The 20860-nt window shown below is 38.7% G+C and overlaps 6 protein-coding genes across 6 annotated transcripts; all 6 read left to right on the forward strand.

Annotated features, from left to right (window-relative positions):
* Positions 1-1117: 1117 nt before the first annotated feature.
* On the forward strand, positions 1118-3930 carry LOC125247983 (piggyBac transposable element-derived protein 4-like). Its single transcript, XM_048159537.1, has 2 exons — positions 1118-1263; positions 2355-3930. Exons 1-2 carry the CDS (start codon positions 1118-1120, stop codon positions 3928-3930), a joined length of 1722 nt encoding a protein of 573 aa, XP_048015494.1.
* A 4099-nt stretch (positions 3931-8029) lies between these two features.
* Positions 8030-8864, forward strand: LOC125246594 (histone H1-like). The gene has a single exon (XM_048157570.1). The coding sequence runs from the start codon at positions 8177-8179 to the stop codon at positions 8792-8794; it is 618 nt and encodes a 205-aa protein (XP_048013527.1). The 5' UTR covers positions 8030-8176; the 3' UTR covers positions 8795-8864.
* Positions 8865-9122: 258 nt separating this feature from the next.
* LOC125246615 (histone H2A-like) lies at positions 9123-9821 on the forward strand. The gene has a single exon (XM_048157592.1). It carries the CDS (start codon positions 9292-9294, stop codon positions 9676-9678), a length of 387 nt encoding a protein of 128 aa, XP_048013549.1. The 5' UTR covers positions 9123-9291; the 3' UTR covers positions 9679-9821.
* A 982-nt stretch (positions 9822-10803) lies between these two features.
* LOC125246601 (histone H3) lies at positions 10804-11327 on the forward strand. The gene has a single exon (XM_048157578.1). It carries the CDS (start codon positions 10871-10873, stop codon positions 11279-11281), a length of 411 nt encoding a protein of 136 aa, XP_048013535.1. The 5' UTR covers positions 10804-10870; the 3' UTR covers positions 11282-11327.
* A 7917-nt stretch (positions 11328-19244) lies between these two features.
* On the forward strand, positions 19245-19665 carry LOC125246647 (histone H4). The gene has a single exon (XM_048157624.1). It carries the CDS (start codon positions 19282-19284, stop codon positions 19591-19593), a length of 312 nt encoding a protein of 103 aa, XP_048013581.1. The 5' UTR covers positions 19245-19281; the 3' UTR covers positions 19594-19665.
* Positions 19666-20371: 706 nt separating this feature from the next.
* LOC125246625 (histone H2B) lies at positions 20372-20841 on the forward strand. Its single transcript, XM_048157603.1, has one exon. It carries the CDS (start codon positions 20413-20415, stop codon positions 20785-20787), a length of 375 nt encoding a protein of 124 aa, XP_048013560.1. The 5' UTR covers positions 20372-20412; the 3' UTR covers positions 20788-20841.
* Positions 20842-20860: the final 19 nt, after the last annotated feature.

Genomic DNA, 20860 nt, shown 5'->3' on the forward strand with positions numbered 1-20860 from the left:
TTTTTTTTAATTTTTTTTCATCATTACACAAAAAGAGGTTTGTATTGATAATTTAAATTTATTTTGTAAAGCGTAACACGTTAATGTAAAATTCAACCAGTACATAGTGGGTCTGTCTAAGAAGACAAAGAAAGAAAAAAAAAAAAGAGAGAGAGAAATGGGAGAAACTCTATCTCAGCGTCAACAAAATATATGCTATGCAACGTACATTCTCCAGTCTCGTTTACGATTAGGTTTGAATAGCAATGAATCACATTTCTGAGTTTACACTGCCATCTACAGGAAACTGCATTAAGTGTTCATCAAATCGAACGTTTGGAGTTTGGATCAGTGAAACATTCACCTAAATTTCCGTGTTTTAACTGCCATCTACAGGAAACACAACAGTACTGTCCGCGTGCACGCGAAGAGGGGGTAGTCTGCAGCTGGGGGGTCGGAATTGGGCACAGCACATGTTCTTAATGCCCACTTTATTTGTGTAATACTGATGATCTTCAAATATACACGTTCTCCCAGAGTTAATTTAATGTTCACAATATCAAGCAAGAGCATTGCGGAATTACAATTGTCAATTTAAAATACTTTATTGGCATGATTGTGATCTGAATTGACAACTTTTGTGTGGGAAAGTTAGACAAAGAGTCAAAGGCGGTTCTGGTGATGGGAAGGATTCAAATTTGGAGCAAACTTTAGCCAGTCAATTTCTGACCAATGAAAACAGCCCTCTGAAATAAGCATAAATTGTGCACGTTTTAAATAGCCACTCATGTTTTTGTAATGTTCTTGGATTGTTATAATATGCACATAAACACACGCATTCAGAGATTGCATTAATTCAATTACCTTTAGAGCTGTAACATGTTGCGACAGTATGTTCTTAAAGAAGGCTCAATAAATGTCTGAAATCCAGAACAAAAGAGACTTGAGCAAAAACACAAAGTTCAAGGGGTTTTCCTGTTCTAGTTTTTTAGCGCCGGTCTGGCCACACCCACCCGCAGAGTGCTTTATTCATATGCTAATCACCTGAAATAAGACAGAGAAATGTGGTAAACGCCCCCTATCGATACAATAAAATTAGCAGCAAACATTAGTTTGGCTTTATTGTCCTTTCATCACGATGGCTCGTCACGCACCCCAGGAAGATCTCCTGATGACTGTAGACAGCGAGGAAGAGTTCAGTTCTTCATCAGAAGACGATGAAGACATTGATGATGAAGGCCTGCACTTTGAGGAGGGCTTTGATCCAGACACATTTTCTGATGAGTAAGACATTTATTCTTCATTTAGTTATTAGAGTCGCTTACACATATAGCGCTTTCAGTCCCATATGGCCAGACAGAAATCTACCAGTTTGTAATATTGTGAAATGTGTTGTCCTGTGGACTTTTCATTACATTTAAATGTCTTACGAAACGAGCATTTTTATTCTCTATAATGTGGCGGGGGAAATGTTTAGACTATATTCTAATGGTCTAGTTTGGGTTTGCTGTAAAATGCTGCTTCATCAAGATAGCTTAAAGGGATAGTTCAGCCAAAAATGAAAATTATTACATGATTTACTCACCCTCAAACCATCCTGTGTATGACTATCTTCTTTCAGACGAACACAATCAGAGATATATTTAAAAATAGCCTTAGTCATCCAAGTTTTACAATGGTTGTGAATGGTATAAAAATATGATTTTTTTTTTTTTTTTTTAATGGATGGATGCATTTTTTTATGTCTTCAGAATTTGGGGTACCTTTCACAACCTATAGCTTATAAACTTTGGAGGACTAAGGATATTTTTAAATGTATCTCTGATTGTGTTCATCTGAAAGGATTTAGTCATTTACACCTATGATGGTTTGAGGGTGAGTAAATCATGGACTAATTTTCATTTTTGGCTGAACTATCCCTTTAACTGTGTTCTCCATTATCTGCTTAGGTGTAAATGTTTTGAACTTGCATGACATAAGGTTGTTGATGCTCCATCAACACATATAAAGCGTGTGACCATATCCATTAATTGTCAATCACTTATGCATGCACTGGTATGCCACCTTGGACAATCTAAGCTGAGAAATGTTTACTAACATTTACCTTTTCTTTTCTTAGGGATGTGATTCCTTCACGTGCACCTCATACAGCAGCGACACACAAACATCGTTCACTTTTTAACGCAGTTGAGAATCTTAATGAGTAAGTGTGCTTTTACCTCTCATGTTACAGATGACAGTTTCATTTTGTTTACATACTGTGAAATAATACACACAAAGTATATGTTTGTAATGAGTGGGCAATATATCAGTTTTAGTAATTATTAATGTGATCCTGTTGTCAGCATGCTCACTTTTGTCTTCTCCCCCCACAGATGTGAGAATGACAGCGAACAGATACCTGTTGCAAAGAGAGCCAGAAATTCGTCATGGAAAGCAGAAACTGATGTCGACATTAATCCAGAGACTCTGAGATTCCTGCCTGCACGGAAACCTGGGCCGCAGTTGAGTCTCACTGACTCTCACTCCCCTATGAGTCTTTTCAAACTGTTTTTCTCAGAGAGCGCCGTGTCAAATCTGTGCCACAACACAAACGCTCAGGCTGCCAGGGCACTTGCAAAGGGTCGCAAATACAGTTGGACAGATGTCAGTGTTGGCGAGATGTACCGCTACATTGGACTCGTTTTCTACATGGCAACGGTGAAGATGAGCTCCATCGCCGACTACTGGCGGCAGGACAGTCTTTTCTCTTTGCCTCTTCCTGCCACAGTTATGTCAAGGGACAGATATCGCACCATTTCATGGAATTTGCACATGAGTCACCCAGATGCAGACAAGGAAAATGACAAAAAGAGGGGCACAGCTGAACATGACCAGCTTTTCAGGCTCAGACCCCTCTTGGACACCATCCGTCTTGCGTGCAAAACCTTCTATCATCCTAGAAGAAATTTAGCTGTGAAGGAAAGACTGGTGGCATGCAGAGCAAATGCAGGAATGACAGGGTTCACGAAAACCAAGTCAATAAAGCAGGGCTTCAAGTTTTTTGTCCTCGCTGACTCATCAAATGAATATACTGTGGACCTCTCTGTGTACACGGGCAAAAACAGCTTCCCTACAGGCCATGGGATTTCATACAATGCTGTGATGTCTCTTCTGGACAAGAAAGCTTTGGGCTCTGGGCACCATGTTTACATGGACGATTTCTTTACAAGTCCAAAGCTCTTAACAGACCTGCTTGGTATGAAGTTTGGTGCTTGTGGGACTTACAGAGACTACAGGAGGGGCTTCCCACAGAGCGCATCTAATTCACTGACCAAAAAGTCCACCAGGGGATCCATCAGGTGGATTCGGGATGGGCCTCTTGTGTGTGTGAAGTGGATGGACAAAAAAGAGGTGTCTGTTTGTTCCACCATCCATGCTGCCTATACAGGAGACCGTGTGCAAAGAAAAGTGAAAGCACGAGATACATGGAGGACAAAGACTTTTCCGTGTCCCTCACCTGTGATTGCGTACAACCACCACATGGCGGGTGCTGACCTGTCCGATCAGCTGTTGGAGTATTTCACTGCACAGCACAAAACCATGAAGTGGTACAGAAAAGTCTTTCTACACTTCTTGGACATTGCTGCCACCAACGCTTTCATATTGCACAAGGAGCTACACGGCAACATGACGCACAAGGAGTTTATGGAGCAGCTTGTTGCAGATCTCTGTGGTGTGTCTCAGAAAGAAGCACCGAAACAGACCAGTATTGACCACGTGCCGGTTCCAGGAGCTGAGCTGACCTCGAATGTCAGAAAAATCGCCACTTCTGGTCGCCGCATATGTGCGCATTGCAAAGCAGTGTTTGGAAAGAAGCAACAGACACCTTGGAAATGTCAGGCATGTGATGTTCACTTGTGTCTTCAGTTGAACAGGAACTGTTTCCAGGAATGGCACAAAAGTGTGTGAGTGAATTCAAAATGTGCCTTTAATCACACACCCCTTTTTATTTGATTTCATTGAGTATATTGTGCACTATGTTTGTAAATAAACTACAAAAAAAAGAAAAAAAGTCTGTTCTGAATGCACACTCATTCATTTTTAATTTTCACATTAATAGACCCATTAGGGAATGAACCAATAGGGAATGGGGTGTTAAAAGCACCATATTTATGACCACTGGCACTGTCTTGCATATTGCCTTTCTAAAACAAGAAAATCTATGTAGCATATAATTGCACTACAATCTGTGCTGAATACTGTGTAGTGAGATGTTTGCCTTACAGTATAAATAGCTGAAATAAGCTCAAATATAGAGAATGTCCAACTTTTCAGGATCCAAAAGAACACCTCAGGTTGTATGATGGGAGATTTTAGACCTCCATGTACTATTCTGAGAAATTCAGAACAGGCAACATCTACATGTTTTCTCTTGAAGAGTTTTCCCAAAAACAGCCTTTGCTTTTGCCAGCATAAGCCACTAAACATCTTCCCGTTGTTCTCTGTGGCACATTTACTGAATGATTGGTTGTTATAGTTCATCCAAGGTTTCTCAGGAAAATGAAAGGAGCACTGAATTGAAAAATGAATTATTGGATCATTTAAACCTCTTGTCCTCAAAATCTCACTAACCAGCTAAACAAAGTTGGAAACTCTGATACTGTTAGTTTATGAATAAAATAACTCTATCATTGTGTAATAAGTTTCAAGAGCAAAGTTATATCTATTTAAATTCAGCAATGTCCAAAGTGTGTTGTTTTAGGCCGAGACGTTTTCTCAGTTTTGGTTCAGGGTAAAAGAGAGATGGAGTATGTTTGGTATTACATGTGAGGCACAAAATATCCTCACTACTCAAAAATATCCTCCCTAATATAGTGGACCGTAAGGAAAATGTATAATTACTGCATGTCATGAGAGACCCATTTCTTTTCACAAGAACAAAAGTAAGAAAAATATTGTCCTGGGTCAGAAAATCATGGTAACCCCTGATGATTTCAGATCAAAGAAACACATTTTAGGAATAAGTTGTAAACTTCTAAACAACTGAGGAAAAAAAACGTATTTTGAATTGCTTTTGAATGTTGAAATTCAAAATGTTTTAACGTGATTGTATTTATTATCAGCTCTTCATTTAATAGTGGTTAAACCAATGTATATGTTTACATTTATTCATTTTATAAGGTGATTTTATCGGAATACAATCTTATGGAGGCAATTACATAGAAATTCAAACATTGTGCAGTAAAAAGTACAAGCTAGAACAAGGAGGGAAATATGAAACAGTGATACAACTAAGTTGTATTTTAAGGAGAATTTTAATAAGGAGAAAAAAATATGATGATTTACATTGTCATTTAGTAATATGGTGTACATCAACTAATGAAAGCGTATTTAAGTTAAAACATTAACACTTGCGTGATCAGACTTATGCTACATATTTAGTTTATTATTATTATTATTATTATTATTATTATTATTGACATTCTACCAGAAATGTACATTTTCACTTACAAAAATCTTGGGGAAAAAATCTTATTCTTAAATCTGAACATTGTGTCATATAGAGGACATGTTAAACTATGAGAAACACATATCATGCCATCTCAGCATGTTTTTATGATTGAATAAAATACATTTTTATATGCATTTCACCCCTAAAATGTCAGGCCCTGTCACAGACAAATTTGTAAATGTTAGAATGGTTTCCTAATGAATTTCTTTGATACAAATAGCATTTTCTTTTTGGTCACATGTCCCTGATTGTATCTAACATGGTTTTGTAATTCCTATAAGAAATAGAAGCAACTATTCGGTCAACTGTAGTACACAAAATCACAGAATACCCGTCAGGCATTTATATATTTTTAAAAGAACTACTTTTACATAGGAGTCTACACAGTTAAAGAGATTAATTCATCAATATTTCCTCAAATACTACATTTTTATATCATAATTTCCTCTGTGACAGGACTGACATAATGGATTTCATTGACAACTGATATATAGTCCAAACATAATTTTAATTAAAACTAATTTCATTTTATTTCAATATAAAAACATATTTCATTTAACAATTTATTTAAAAGTTCATTCAAATTTAATTTATCAATCAATTATGGCCAGATAAACGACTAGAATGGCACAAACACAGACAGGAGTGAAAACACAATTGCAGTGGTACGACTAAAGGCCTCTTGTAGCTCTTTGACTTTGTCCTGGAGCTTCTCTTTCTTAGATCGCTTTCGCCCCTCTCTATTTTACCTGCAGCACACACCACACATACTGTCACACAACCATTTAAGTCATTTAAAGGTTACACTACTCTATTCAGTTACTGTGTCGTTCTATTAAAATATAACTTAATAATATAAAGTACATTTTACTATGATACAGCAAATGTAATCCATAGACATTTAACTGAATAGCACAATGTAAAGTAACTGTGGTGCCACATCATATTACGGCTCAGTAATAACAGGGTAATACCACGGTAATATCTACATTATTATTTAGAAAATTACATGGAAATAACAAAATTGCATGTAATTTCCTAGGTATTAATGTATATATTACCATGGTATCACTGTTATTACTAAGCTGCAACATGAAATGAAATTTCATTAATATTATTAATATTAATATAAAGCGCAACCTCAAAAGCACTGCCACACATGCCTAGGTAAAAGAGGGGCAAAATTTAAAAAAAAAAAAAAAAAAGTGTAGATTAGCAAAAAACCTTCAAATTTACAGTGTAATGTCTATTTATTCAAATGATATTTTGCTATGGCATGCATTAAATACATTATATGCAATAAAGGTAATAAAAAAGAACAATGTCATGCATTTGTCAGGCCGTGTCACAGTAATGTGACGGGACTGATGTGACGGGGCCTGACGGTCGGCCATTTTAAACTGCCATTACTCAGGCTGCTAGCATGCTAGCATAAAAATTGTTAACATGCAAGCAAGGAATTTCAGGAACCTTTTTAGACATGTTTTGGATTTAAAAAATGTCATTATTTTCTGGGATGCTTTACTGTGACGGGGCCTGACCCTTTAGCTCCTCCTCCTCCTCAAAAAAAAAAAAACCAAGCTTAAAATCATAAAATTCAATGATAGAACTCACCCTTGATCAGTGTCAGCTTCACCTCAGTCAAATGATGTCACTTCCTCTGAGTCATACCCTTAAAGGCCTATTGCAAACATTTAGAGTTTTATGTGAACGTGACAGGACTGACCAAAAACATGGGGACAGTTGTAAAATAGTATTTATTTGTAGAATTTATGTATAATTTCATGTTTTAATCAATTGATGTGAATGATAACAGCTTACACTTGTTATTGATGGAGTTTTTTTTCTAAATAAAAAATTTTATCACAAAACTAAAGCTGTAGTGCCAATTTGGCTGAGGACAATGACAAAAACAGATTTGTAATTTTCAAAAGTGTTTTTAATAAAGAAAAAAAAAATATCTGAGAACCTAAAGAATGACATATTCATATACAGAACAACTCACAGAAATCAATCATCAGTCAGTTTTAGACATTTTTTTGGATGAAATACTTTTTAGTCACTGTAATACTTCAAGGACAGATAATGTACGTTTCTGGTAGAATGTCCCATTTTATTATACGGAGAGATGATCTGCTGGCCGAAGATGAGGGCCAGACAGGAGGGTCAGACAGACTCGGATCCTCCGGATGATGTTCGTGTGCTTCAAGCTGCCCAAAACAACAGCTGTATGAAAGCCTCCTCACGCCCCTCACTAATGCTGGTTTCATTAAAGTCGCTTTCAGACTGTTTTCTGAACACACAGAGGACGCGTTCAGGCTTTTATCAACTTTTCCATTAAAACTATTCATCAAATTTACACGCAGCTTTTCCCCGTGGCTGATGCTCGACTTGGATTTGGTCTGACGGAGGCAAAAGAAACATTTCCTCTCCGCGTATTTTAGTCTCCAGTGAAAGTTCAGAACCTCTGCTCGGTGCTCACTTTGTTTTTACTGCGACAAACTATTTTACCGCTTCAGTTTTACCCCAAATGTAAGAGAAGAAAACACAATCGTGAGGGGCTCGTGGAGGCGCACAGACACCGAGCAGGGCGGGTTGAGTCTATAAGGTTCTCATGTGTTATTTAAGAGCGCAGCGGCGCTCGAGCGCTTCATTACTGAAACCAGACAGTGTTTGAAAGACTGTAGATCCGATCCGAGAGAGATGGCAGAAACCGCTCCAGCCCCGGCTGCTGCCGCCCCGGCCAAAGCGCCCAAGAAGTCAGCTGCGAAAGCCAAGAAAGCAGGTCCAGGCGTCGGTGAGCTCATCGTCAAAGCTGTGTCCGCATCCAAGGAGAGGAGCGGCGTGTCCCTCGCCGCCCTGAAGAAAGCCATCGCCGCCAGCGGCTACGACGTGGAGAAGAACAACTCCCGCGTCAAGATCGCCATCAAGAGCCTGGTGACTAAAGGCACCCTGGTGCAGGTCAAAGGGACCGGCGCTTCGGGCTCATTCAAGCTCAACAAGCAGAAAGCCGAGACCAAGAAGAAGCCGGCCAAGAAAGCGGCTCCTAAAGTGAAGAAGCCCGCGGCCAAGAAACCTGCTGCTGCCAAGAAGCCCAAGAGCGCAGCGGCAAAGAAGCCCGCCGCCAAGAAATCGCCCAAGAAGGCCAAGAAACCCGCCGCCACAGCCCCTAAGAAGGCGACGAAGAGCCCCAAGAAGGCAAAGAAGCCAGCAGCCGCTAAGAAAGCAGCCAAGAGCCCCAAAAAGGCCAAGGCGGCTAAACCTAAGGCGGCAAAGCCTAAAGCCGCCAAGCCTAAAAAGACAGCGCCCAAAAAGAAATAAAGTCTTTACTGTTTCTCCTCAACGGCTCTTTTAAGAGCCACCCACCAACTCTGAATAAAGAGCAAAACTCGTGTATCTTACAGCGTTTAAAGTAAATAAAGATATGATTTTAGATCTCTTAGACTGCATTCAGAAAAGAACAAGCCACCCAGTTCTGAAAATAAACCATTTTATAAGATACTGATACAGTCCAAGTGAGATGTTGTAGAACAAAGTACAGACAGAATATTTACACACAACACTGGAAAATTGCGGCAATATATATTTAAATGGTAAATATATATTTAAATGGTTTCATGGTCAGAAATATGTGTGCATACATAATTATTCCGTCAGAAAGGGGGTTGGGCTTTGGAGGGAAGTTCAGTGATTGGTTTAAATCTTTACAGACTCTAAACCAATGAGCGACTGACACTCTAGTTTAAAGACAGTATGTGGAGACCAGAAATCTCATTCTGTTCTTTCTGTCTGCGAGAGTTACAGTATCTGAATTAAAAATGAGTGGAAGAGGCAAAACCGGAGGAAAAGCAAGAGCGAAGGCTAAGACTCGCTCATCCAGGGCAGGACTGCAGTTCCCCGTCGGCCGTGTTCACAGGCTTCTCCGCAAAGGTAACTACGCCGAGCGCGTCGGTGCTGGTGCTCCTGTTTATCTGGCGGCTGTGCTCGAGTATCTTACCGCTGAGATCCTGGAGTTGGCTGGAAATGCTGCTCGGGACAACAAGAAGACCCGCATCATCCCCCGTCATCTGCAGCTGGCGGTGCGCAACGACGAAGAGTTGAACAAACTTCTGGGCGGAGTGACCATCGCTCAGGGCGGTGTGCTGCCCAACATCCAGGCTGTGCTGCTGCCCAAGAAGACCGAGAAACCCGCCAAATCCAAATAAACGGACTCAAGTCTCTTATTGTAATTCAAAGGCTCTTTTAAGAGCCACCCATTTTATCAGACACAGAGCGCTTTTTTTTAACTGTTATTTAACGGTTGTGTGTTGTACCATACAGTTAATAAACTGATCACTAATGCAAACTATTAGAATGCATCATTATAAATTATATTTTCTTTTGAAGTGGACATAATTATACTGGTATATCTTTATTTTATAAAGCCTTGTCAGGGTTTAAATATCTCCTAAAGTTGCTGCAACTTGGATCTAATACACATACAACTAGATTATTTAACTGTATCTGACTATCCCTAGAAAGAAAACTTATGGTAGTTCTGCTTTTTACTTCCCCAAATGATTGGAATGTGTTACAAAGCCATTGAAATCAGATATATTTCAGTCTGCATTTAAAAAATAGCGAGTGCTTTTATTACAATCCGTAAACGTGTATATGTATATATATGCTATATATATATATATATATATATATATATATATATATATATATATATATATATATATATGTGTATTGTAATATATGGTTGTTTTTCAGGAGGTCTTACTCCTGCCAGGCTATAACTGAAAATATGAAGCTGTTCTTAATGAATTGCCTGGTTAAATAAAGGTTAAAAGAAAAATTATTAAACATCATAAACGCAGTTGGTTGATTTAAAAAAAAAAAAAAACAAACAAACAAAACATCGAAACAGTCAAATGTACGATTGCTTCGTATGAGCGTTTACAGATACAACAATTAGCAGGAAGCGTTGTAAATGCATGATAATCCCTTGTTTGTTTGATAGAGATTGGCTAGTGTGTTCTGTTTGGTTGCAGTGCTTTCATACAGATGCAGCGATTTTTTTTTTTAATCCGAGATATGTACAACCGATAGGAATACGGTGAATATTTAAGAACAAATGAATACAGCATGTGAGTATAAAGTCACCGAACAAAGTAGTAAACTGAACAAACAAAGCACGTTGATTGAGCGGGAAACCCTCTGCTTGTTTGAAAAGATGGAGCGCGCAGTCATTGGCTAGCAGTCATAAGCACACGTCACAGATCAGCCAATCACAAGCCTCGGCACCCTCCCGACACTGTGAGCTCATGGCCGTGCAATACCTTAAAAGCAGGCGTGTAACAGAAAATTACATTTCTAGCGTAAGAAGGACAGAAAGAGAAGAAGACCGTAGCAATGGCAAGAACCAAGCAGACCGCTCGTAAATCCACCGGTGGCAAAGCCCCGAGGAAGCAGCTCGCTACCAAAGCCGCCCGTAAGAGCGCTCCGGCCACCGGCGGCGTCAAGAAGCCCCATCGTTACAGGCCTGGGACCGTGGCTCTCCGAGAGATCCGCCGTTATCAGAAGTCCACCGAGCTGCTGATCCGCAAACTGCCCTTCCAGCGGCTGGTCCGAGAAATCGCTCAGGACTTCAAGACGGATCTGCGCTTCCAGAGCTCCGCTGTCATGGCCCTGCAGGAGGCCAGCGAGGCTTATTTGGTCGGTCTGTTTGAGGACACCAACCTGTGCGCCATCCACGCCAAGAGGGTCACCATCATGCCCAAAGACATTCAGCTGGCCCGCCGTATCCGCGGAGAGCGCGCCTAAACCCGCATCAGCCACATCAAACCCCAAAGGCTCTTTTAAGAGCCACCAAAATTACACTGAACGAGACCATTTCCAGTTTAATGCTTAATCAAAAGATGTATTAACACTGGTACATGTCATATTACTATTTATTAATAATAAAATCAAATGTATGCATAAATATTTGTTGAGAAATGTTTTACTATTTAAATATGTACAAAATGTAACTAATAGTGTAAACACACTATCTTTAGTTTTTCACAATTGCGAAAACATTTCTTTGAAACCTTTGCTTATTTTTTTCACAGCTTTAAACACAAAACCAAATCTTTATTAACAAAACTCCTGACATCCAGAGCATCTATTTACACAATGTTTATTGTATACAGTAAACAAAATATCCCATCATGCCACATCAGTTTGTCGAGGCTTTTGGCAATCGTGTCAGTTATTGTGGACTTTTTTGAAATTCGTATTGAAAGAGCATCAAATCTCAAAGCTAGAGCACAGACATTTTCCCACTACAAACACCATCACACCCAAAAGTATCTAACTGGCATTACACCACGAGGATCTATATCTTTAATTTCCAAAGGGTGGGGAGGTCGTGTCAGTGACGAGCTTGTGATGGAGAACAGTGGCCTTCTTAATCAACTGTTACCTGGGGACTTGGTGCTGGCAGATCGTGGGTTTGACATCAGAGACAGTGTTGGACTTGATGCAAAAACTTGAGAAAATGAGATCCAGGCTCTGATAACGTTGATGAAAAATTATTTATTCATTACAATTAAATTTAACCTCACACGCAAACTTTAATCGTTAATGAAAATACTTAAAACAAAAAGGTAAAATAACCATCATAAAGGAGTAGTCAATAGTTAATAATAAATTTAGAGTATTGTACAATCCAGAGTATTGGACTACTTGCACAGCTACTTCCGCTTTCTACTTATTACGGCTCGAGCGTTTCCGGTCAGCGTTCAGCGCACTTATATACAGAGAGCTTCTTGTGAAAACGCATATTATTACTACATTTTAGGGCTGCGAAATGTTTTTTAAACAATTAATCATATTCTCTGCATTAACATTAATTATCTTCAACCTGCTGAAATGTTTATTAATATATTTCCCTTCCAAATGCGCATTCTGAATAATAAATAAATATATTTCCCCACTAACCTTCCGCCGTCAAGTGCTCGTCTTCTCATTAGCAGTGTTTTTCTCTTAATCATCATATTTCATACCTGTTAAATTTACATTTAAATGAATTTGACTGATAAGCACAGGAAGTGCATTGTTTTACTATGGTAAGTGTAACGATGGGTGACAACGCATTATCACGATGGCAAAACAGACAAACAAAAAAAAGTGAAAACTGCTCTTTTATTCCAGTGTTTGAAATAGTTGAATGAATGTGATAACTGCTTTAACGGTGTTATTAATTAATCTTAAAGAATAACGCAATGACAGCGCAACTACCTTGACTATTAGGATTTTTGGCATAAATGTGTGAATTACATAAATAGTTGTCAGAAAAAATGGCACCGAATAGAGACTAAAATATTATGTTCATTCTGATCTTATTTATCAAGTCTCACACTGCAGCGTCGCAATCACTATTAGAGCGCTGACACCCGGTGAAAGAATCACAGCTTATGTTGGATTAAAACTTAAAGTTCCGTTGAGTTTGGAAAGGTCTGTACACGGTAATCATCAGAATCTCTTCTCTTGTCTCTGAATATGTCTGGAATTTAAAATCATCCCGAGGACTCTCGTTTTAAGAGGGGTTTAGTTATCTATGTGATAACGGCGCATTGAAAATATATATAACCGGAAACAACTGAGCCGTAATATTTCAAACCGGATGTGCGTCACGAGGCTCAGTGCAAGTAGTCCATTGTATCTAATAGATGAAGATCAAAAAGAATTAAAACATTTGCAGATAAGAGAGAAGAAGCAGAAGCCCAGGAGAGCAAAAGAGGGAAAAAGCTAAATTAGCAACGACTCAGTCCATATTATACCATAAGCATATAAGGAAATTCCCAACCCACTCAAACTGATGTTTTTTGTTCTGATCAGAGAAGGTTAAATGATTTCATCCATTACGTCATCCACTGGTCCAGTGTCAAAAATAGTTGTTTTAACCTTTAGGGAATTTTGCAAATCTTACACTATTAAATGTCAGCAGACATATTTTGATCGGATTCAAATGAACACTAATTCTGAAAAACATCACTTCTGCAGTACCTGGCAGGCGTCCAATATCTAACCACAAACATGTCAGCGTGACCTGTCACACCGGAACACTTGAAGAACAATTGAACATAACAAGCATACATACTCTTAAATATAAAATAAGAATAACCATAAGGGTACAGTAACAAGTAAATACTTGAAAATATGATAAGAATTTCTAATTATGCCCCAAAATAGGCAGTTAAAAAAATTAATTAAAAAAATATATGGGGTATTTTGAGCTGAAACTTTGCAGACACATTCAGGGGACACCTTAGACTTATATTACATCTTTTAAAAAAAGTTCTAGGGCACCTTTAACATAAATATTAATAAAAATGCATGAATATGAATATCAACCATTTTGGATCCACCAGACTCATGTGTGCAGAAGTGAAAACAACTGCTTTCACAAGAGGATGCAGCCGGCTGGATACAAAAGATGTGGAGGAAACACGCCGGATAGCTCACCTCAGGGTGCATGTGGAGAGGGTGATTGGATGTGTACGCACAAAGTACACCATACTGAATGGAATCGTTCCAATCAACATGCTGTGCTTTGACTAATATGTGCCCCAGCGTTGTTATGAAACAATAAACTAAGAAATTAATGCTGTCAAATCGATTGCTCTCAAGGAATGACATCCAAAAAAATCAGAATGCGTTCTTGTCTTAGGTCAACTTTAACTTTTTTGATCCACTTCAAAAGTGGCCTTGGAATTAATGCCTTGGAATTTTCACAATACAAAATAAAATAAAAAAGATATTATTGAACAAAAATATATTACATTGATTTTACTGGGGCGAAAAAGAAAAAAGGTTACATTTTAGGTGCTCGGTCACTTTTGACTGAAGATCACAAGTGTGACTCCCAAATAAAGAGCACCAGAGGCTTAAATGGTCAGTCTATCCTTAACACAACAAGGCAAAGTATCAAAGACAAGCAAGGCAGTAAGTTAAATAAAATAATTTAATTGAAAAGTTCAGTTCTACTGTAGTGCAAATGCAACAGGTGTGTAAGATGTAACAGTGCTGTAAACTTCAAGTCCAACTGATGATAGATAGATAGATAGATAGATAGATAGATAGATAGATAGATAGATAGATAGATAGATAGATAGATAGATAGATAGACAGATAGATAGATAGATAGATAGATAGATAGATAGATAGATAGATAGATAGATAGATAGATAGATAGATAGATAGAACAGGTGTATGGTGTAACAGCAGTGTAAACTTCAAGTATCAAGAACATGGTCAACAATGCAATAAGTAAATTGATTAACTAAAATACAAAAACACACTTGGGCTCCAATGTTTCTAGATGTACAGGAGGTGCAAAGCCATGGCTCACTTTCTGATGGTGCCTGCTTCAGTCCCACACAACTGAGGTGGAACCACTGAATGGCACAGCTGTCATTGTCACAAGCCACCATGTCATCCAGGTCTTCAGCGCCTCTACAAATGCCTTTATGCCTTTTCTTTATGTCTTTCTCTGTTGTCATGTGCCTGTGTTCCTGCTCTTTTTGTGTGAGATGGCTGCAACTCTGATGAATTAGGTGTCTTTGTGGAGGCTTGTTGAATGTAGCAACAAGACACAAGCTCAGGTAGTGAAACCTTGTGGAAGAAGTCATGTGCTTTCTTTAGATCTGTTCTCCAGTATTGTGTATCCGGAAAGACCCGAACCACAGCACAGTCTTTCGCTGTCCATAACAAAATCACAAAAGTTTGATCCGGTAACAAAGATCTGTGTTTGAACTTGACTGTAGTACTTGTGTGTGATTTTTAAGTGTAACCTCCAATCAATTACCTGGAGACAGAAAGTGCTGTCATCTGCACAAGCCTGCAGGATGGAGCTGTTGCGGTGCTTAAATGTGCATTTGATTTCTAGACAGCCTTTCCCACAACACACGCAGTTAATGAGGCCATCAGGTGATACCCTGACCTCAGGAAACAATGGATTTATAATAAATCCACATTGCTGCACTTTTAGGTCCGTATGCTGGGGTGCTGTCAGTGACACATAGGCCTGCCTTGCTGTTTCTTCATTTTCTATCCCCCGTCTGATGGCATTTGAGGTTGCTGTTTTTTTGGGATAGCACACTCTTGACACGGTTGATATAGCTGGAGTTTGAACACTAGTGGACAGAACTGCATGCATATTAGAAGCTGTTATTCTTCCTGCTCTTGATGTGTACCAGACAGGTGATCGATGCTGCAGTCTTGTCCGAGCTTCCACTGCAGCTGCCGGTGTCTCTGTCACTGCTTCCAGGTGTGAGAGGGTGTTGCAATGCTGGAGCAGGTCATGTGGGTGGCATTCATCCATTCCTGGGTCACGAAGGTGCTGTAGGCATTTTGGCACTACATGTGGCTTCACAGGATTGATATAATGATGGTAGTTCTCCTCCATCTCAGAAAGATAATCAGCCTTGGTTTGAGTAAGCATAATTTGAAGCAACGGTGAGAGGTCTGAAAGGGTGGGTTCATGTGAACAAGAACTCACAGAGACAGAACGAGTACGTATCCCTGACATCCCTCTCTCCCCACTAATGCACTTGTCAAGTACAACCCTCTTAGCTGCACCAGAAGTGTAGTCAATCTTGTAGCCCACCTCAGCTTGGAGTTTCTCGACATTTGCGGGCATAATCCAGTAGGCTGGAACATCAGTGACAGTCTTGGTCCCCCGTATCCGGACTTCTGCTTCAATTTTAAACAGGGCAGCCCCGACGTGTGTGCAAGACTCTGCTATGCCAGCCATGCATGTGCAGTGCGCACACTCCACTTGGCCACTAGCGCTGAGGATCACCCATGGCTTGAGCGGAGGTTCGTTATGGTGTTGAGAGTGCAAAACCTAAGAAATACATAATCAAATAATCAAATCAAGGTATCAAATTAATAATACACTAATGCAGGTATATAGGTAAGTATTTCAAGAGATAGATAGATAGATAGATAGATAGATAGATAGATAGATAGATAGATAGATAGATAGATAGATAGATAGACATAAGAAGATATGTAGAGATAGGTATGTAGACAGACAGATACATAAATACAGAGACAGACAGAAAAACAAACTGCTGATGAAAAGACGTTTAGTGGTGACAGGGTTGAGTGTTTGTTACATACCTTTGTGCAAATAACAGTTTTCTGCTCGTTAACACGGAAAATCTGCAGGTCCTGCACCCATCCATTAGTAAATTGCAGGTGGGCCTCGAAGGATTTATAATTTGGAAACTGTTCAGATGTGTATGTGTGACACCACAAACAAGGTAAGAAAACACATCTGAGAATGTTACGTGCCGTAAATCATTTAGATTGTCCGACCACTCTTTATGCTTGTACGGATCGAGTCCGTTGATTATTTTAAGTTTTTCTAAATACCTCAGCTTTGACACTTTATTATGCTTTTCTCGGTATGGAAGATTTTGCTTTTCCTTGGATCGGTGCATTGTTTTTTCTTTTCAATATAGAGTCCAGGAACGTTTGTAATAATGGCGGATGACTGACGACTGTGACCTAAAATATGGCGGCGACTACCCATAATTCAACACACAGTGACCTAGTTTGCCAAGCTCTATAGTAATTTATAGTAAATAGTGTTTTTGAACCATACTATAGTAAAGTACTTGAATTAATTTGTTGTGGCAATTCTATAGTTGCTGTGGTAATATAACAACTTTAGTAATATAAACAAGTTACTTTACCCAATACTTTACTAAGTTTTCTACAACTATAGTATATTATACTACAATACTACAGGTTATTGTAGTAAAAACTAAAGTATACTACAGTATTTATTACAGTTTATCAGTTCACTGTAGTTAATACTACAGTATGCTGTAGCATTCATTAACAAAGAGTTGTAAATACTATAATATATACAGTATACTACAATTTACTATAGTATGGTTCAAAAACACTATAGTATTTACTATAAATTACTATAGCATTTTTTCACCTGGCCTACAGTGACCTACAGTTTAAATCCCAGAGGCCTGAAATCATTTATATTCTGCACATATATCTAAACTGTCTAATAAATATACTAAACTGTCACCTTTCATTGTCATTCAGTATTTCTGTATATGATATGACAATCTTATAATATTCTCTTTATCAAATGATTCAGTAACACTTTAGTAAAGGGAACACAAACTATTAACTATATCTTGTTTCCTCAATAAACTCCTAATTTACTGCTTATTAATAGTTAGTAAGGTAGTTGTTAAGTTTAGGATTAAGAATGTAGAATAAAGTCATGCAGAATAAGACATTAATATGTGCTTAATAAGTACTAATAAAAAGCCAATAGTCTAGTAATATGTGTGATAATAAGAAACTAGTTAAAAGACCCTAAAATAAAGTGTTACCAGTGAATCTTATAAAACTTGATTTTAATAAACAAAAAAACAAATAAAGGTTGTGTTTTCTTGTTTCTGCTTATTTAATTTCAAATTAGAAAACAAAGTATCAAAATGTACATGGACCATGCTTTAATTTTTAACCCTCTATGGTACTCAATATTATATCAATGAGGAAAAAAATATGTGTGTTGTTTTTTTTTTTCTGCTTAAAATTGGACACTTTAACAATATCAATAAACATTTCCATACATTTTTAATTAATTTATTTTTTATAAATTTGTTGCCTCGAGGCAACATTGTACCAAAATGTAAAAATTTTAAAATTTGGCATTTTCATGTAGAAAAAAGAAATATATTTATTGAAAACATAAATTTCTTTAATTAGACACTTGAACAAACAAATGTATCTAGTTTTAAATGTATTAAAAGTTTTAAATGTAATAAAAAGTAACATTTTATATCCAGCTGTTGCCCTCAGGCAACATTGTACCATAGTGGAACACAAATATTACCAAATATTTTTATGTTATTATATCAAGTTAGCATATCCATATTCATCCTCATCTCCATCTTCTCTCTCACCCTCACTCTCTCCCTGACAGATTGTCACTATGATTTCATCTTCCTCATCACAGTATGACTCCTGATCATCATCACCCTCATCAACTGCCAGTGCTACTTTTGTTTTATAGCTTTCTGAAGTGCTATAGAAAATGTGCAGATCATAATATATGCAGATATAGTATGTGAATTAGTATTCATCTAAGTGCATTACAAAATCATGTGAAAATGCTAATATATTTAGATAATTCTCACTCTTTTCCTTACAAATGCAATACATTTGTATTCAAACCTATTACGGCTGTATGGCCTTATGTGATCCCATTATGGTACAATGTTCAAAATTTTTTTTTGTTTGTTATTTTCTCTAAAACATTTGATGATATATAATGTAAAGTACTTCTTTACATGCCAGTGAAGGTGATTCATATTTTTTGTGGGTGATTAAATGGTTACAAACAAGTGAAAAAAGCACTTTTCAATGGAGAAAATATGGAGTCATGTGACATGTGCACATGTGCTGAAACAGGACACAAAATGGACCCTATTGGTCATGTTTTGGTCTTTTTTGCACTTTTATTGATTAGTATTTGAGTTATTCTGTCTTGAGATAAACTAAAATAGACCATGTTGCCTGGAGGCAACACCGTACCTTAGATGGTTAAAGCACAGGCCTCGTTAGATCAGTGTTAGGGTTAAATCAGTGTTTTGTGCTCGAACTATATTGAGGGGAGGGGCGTGTTGCACCTTCTGACGCGTGCTGGTTTCTCTCAGGTCCTGTAAGCCAATATAAAAGGCCTCCTAGTAACACCCGTTTATCATTCTTTATCATCGCTTGATAGAGTTGTGTTGAACATGTCTGGAAGAGGCAAAGGTGGTAAAGGGCTCGGAAAAGGAGGCGCCAAGCGTCACCGTAAAGTTCTGCGCGATAACATCCAGGGAATCACCAAACCCGCCATCCGTCGTCTCGCTCGCCGTGGCGGTGTCAAGCGCATTTCCGGTCTGATCTACGAGGAGACCCGCGGAGTGTTGAAGGTGTTTCTGGAGAACGTCATCCGCGATGCCGTCACCTACACCGAGCACGCCAAGAGAAAGACCGTGACCGCCATGGATGTTGTGTACGCGCTGAAGCGACAGGGACGCACTCTGTACGGCTTCGGAGGATAAACTTCTGAAACCAGGAACAACTACACCAACCCAACGGCTCTTTTAAGAGCCACCCACTCTCTCACATAAAGAGTCTGAAGTTTAGTTGATAAAATGCTTTGTTTTTTGGATTCAGAGAAAATTTTACTAAATATAAAGTAAATTTTTCACAGTAAAATACCGGGATTAGTAACAACTTTTCTTTTAGTTCTCTTTAATGATGATACCCAGAATATGTTGGTTTAAGTGGCGCACAAAAGACCTTTTCTAATATTACACAATATTTAACCATTTAACTTTAAATTAGATCAGAATGGGACTAAAGTTTGCAGAGTTGAAAATGCAGAAAACATTAACGAAACTTGTGTTTGTTTTACACAAATGGGCTTGTATCTATTATTCGTGTAGTTTCAACAGTTTCATGAATCAATGAAGTCTCGAGGAAAAACTGTTTTTAAAGGATGTCTGACTGATAATGGTCTCTTTCCTCCAACACTCCCTCAATGGGTCTAGGGTTTTTAAAATTACTCGACAATATTTGTCTAGAATCGCTTATTTTCTCAAACTAATAATAAAAAGAGCGGGAAACGAAACAAAGGACACAGTCAGGGTGTAGTTCAAACTTTGAGCGGTTGGCGGCGGCGCATGTGATTGGCTCTCATTCCGCTCGTGACGCTTTGAGTTGTCCAATGAAATACGAGTTTATGGGTTTGGCCTATTAAAAGAGGCAATCAGATAGTTCCTTTATCTCTTTGAAAATTAGCATAGGGCGGTGAATAAATGCCTCTGTGTCTCTTCTGACCTCACATTGCTTTGAGAAGTTTGTGTTCAAAAAGCATCATGCCTGAACCAGCAAAGTCCGCGCCTAAGAAGGGCTCCAAGAAGGCCGTCACGAAGACCGCCGGTAAGGGAGGAAAGAAGCGCAAGAGGTCCAGGAAGGAGAGCTACGCTATCTACGTCTACAAAGTCCTGAAGCAGGTTCATCCTGACACCGGCATCTCTTCCAAGGCGATGGGCATCATGAACTCTTTCGTCAACGACATCTTCGAGCGCATCGCCGGTGAGTCGTCTCGTCTCGCTCACTACAACAAGCGCTCCACCATCACTTCTAGAGAGATCCAGACCGCCGTGCGTCTGCTGCTGCCCGGAGAGCTGGCCAAACACGCCGTGTCCGAGGGCACCAAGGCCGTCACCAAGTACACCAGCTCCAAGTAGAGATTCAACCGAGACTCTCAGCGACCCAAAGGCTCTTTTAAGAGCCATCCAACTTCTCCTTTAAGAGCTTCTG

Source organism: Megalobrama amblycephala, linkage group LG15 (assembly GCF_018812025.1).
Source record: "Megalobrama amblycephala isolate DHTTF-2021 linkage group LG15, ASM1881202v1, whole genome shotgun sequence".
Classification (NCBI taxonomy): domain Eukaryota; kingdom Metazoa; phylum Chordata; class Actinopteri; order Cypriniformes; family Xenocyprididae; genus Megalobrama; species Megalobrama amblycephala.

What these genes read in the sequence shown, in the direction of transcription:
- LOC125246594 (XM_048157570.1), top strand. Translation starts at nt 8,177, where the DNA reads ATGGCAGAAACCGCTCCAGCCCCGGCTGCTGCCGCCCCGGCCAAAGCG.
- LOC125247983 (XM_048159537.1), top strand. Translation starts at nt 1,118, where the DNA reads ATGGCTCGTCACGCACCCCAGGAAGATCTCCTGATGACTGTAGACAGC. An exon ending in CCAGACACATTTTCTGATGA is followed by an intron (nt 1,264 to 2,354) that starts GTAAGACATTTA and finishes CTCCCCCCACAG; the next exon opens with ATGTGAGAATGACAGCGAAC.
- LOC125246625 (XM_048157603.1), top strand. Translation starts at nt 20,413, where the DNA reads ATGCCTGAACCAGCAAAGTCCGCGCCTAAGAAGGGCTCCAAGAAGGCC.
- LOC125246647 (XM_048157624.1), top strand. Translation starts at nt 19,282, where the DNA reads ATGTCTGGAAGAGGCAAAGGTGGTAAAGGGCTCGGAAAAGGAGGCGCC.
- LOC125246615 (XM_048157592.1), top strand. Translation starts at nt 9,292, where the DNA reads ATGAGTGGAAGAGGCAAAACCGGAGGAAAAGCAAGAGCGAAGGCTAAG.
- LOC125246601 (XM_048157578.1), top strand. Translation starts at nt 10,871, where the DNA reads ATGGCAAGAACCAAGCAGACCGCTCGTAAATCCACCGGTGGCAAAGCC.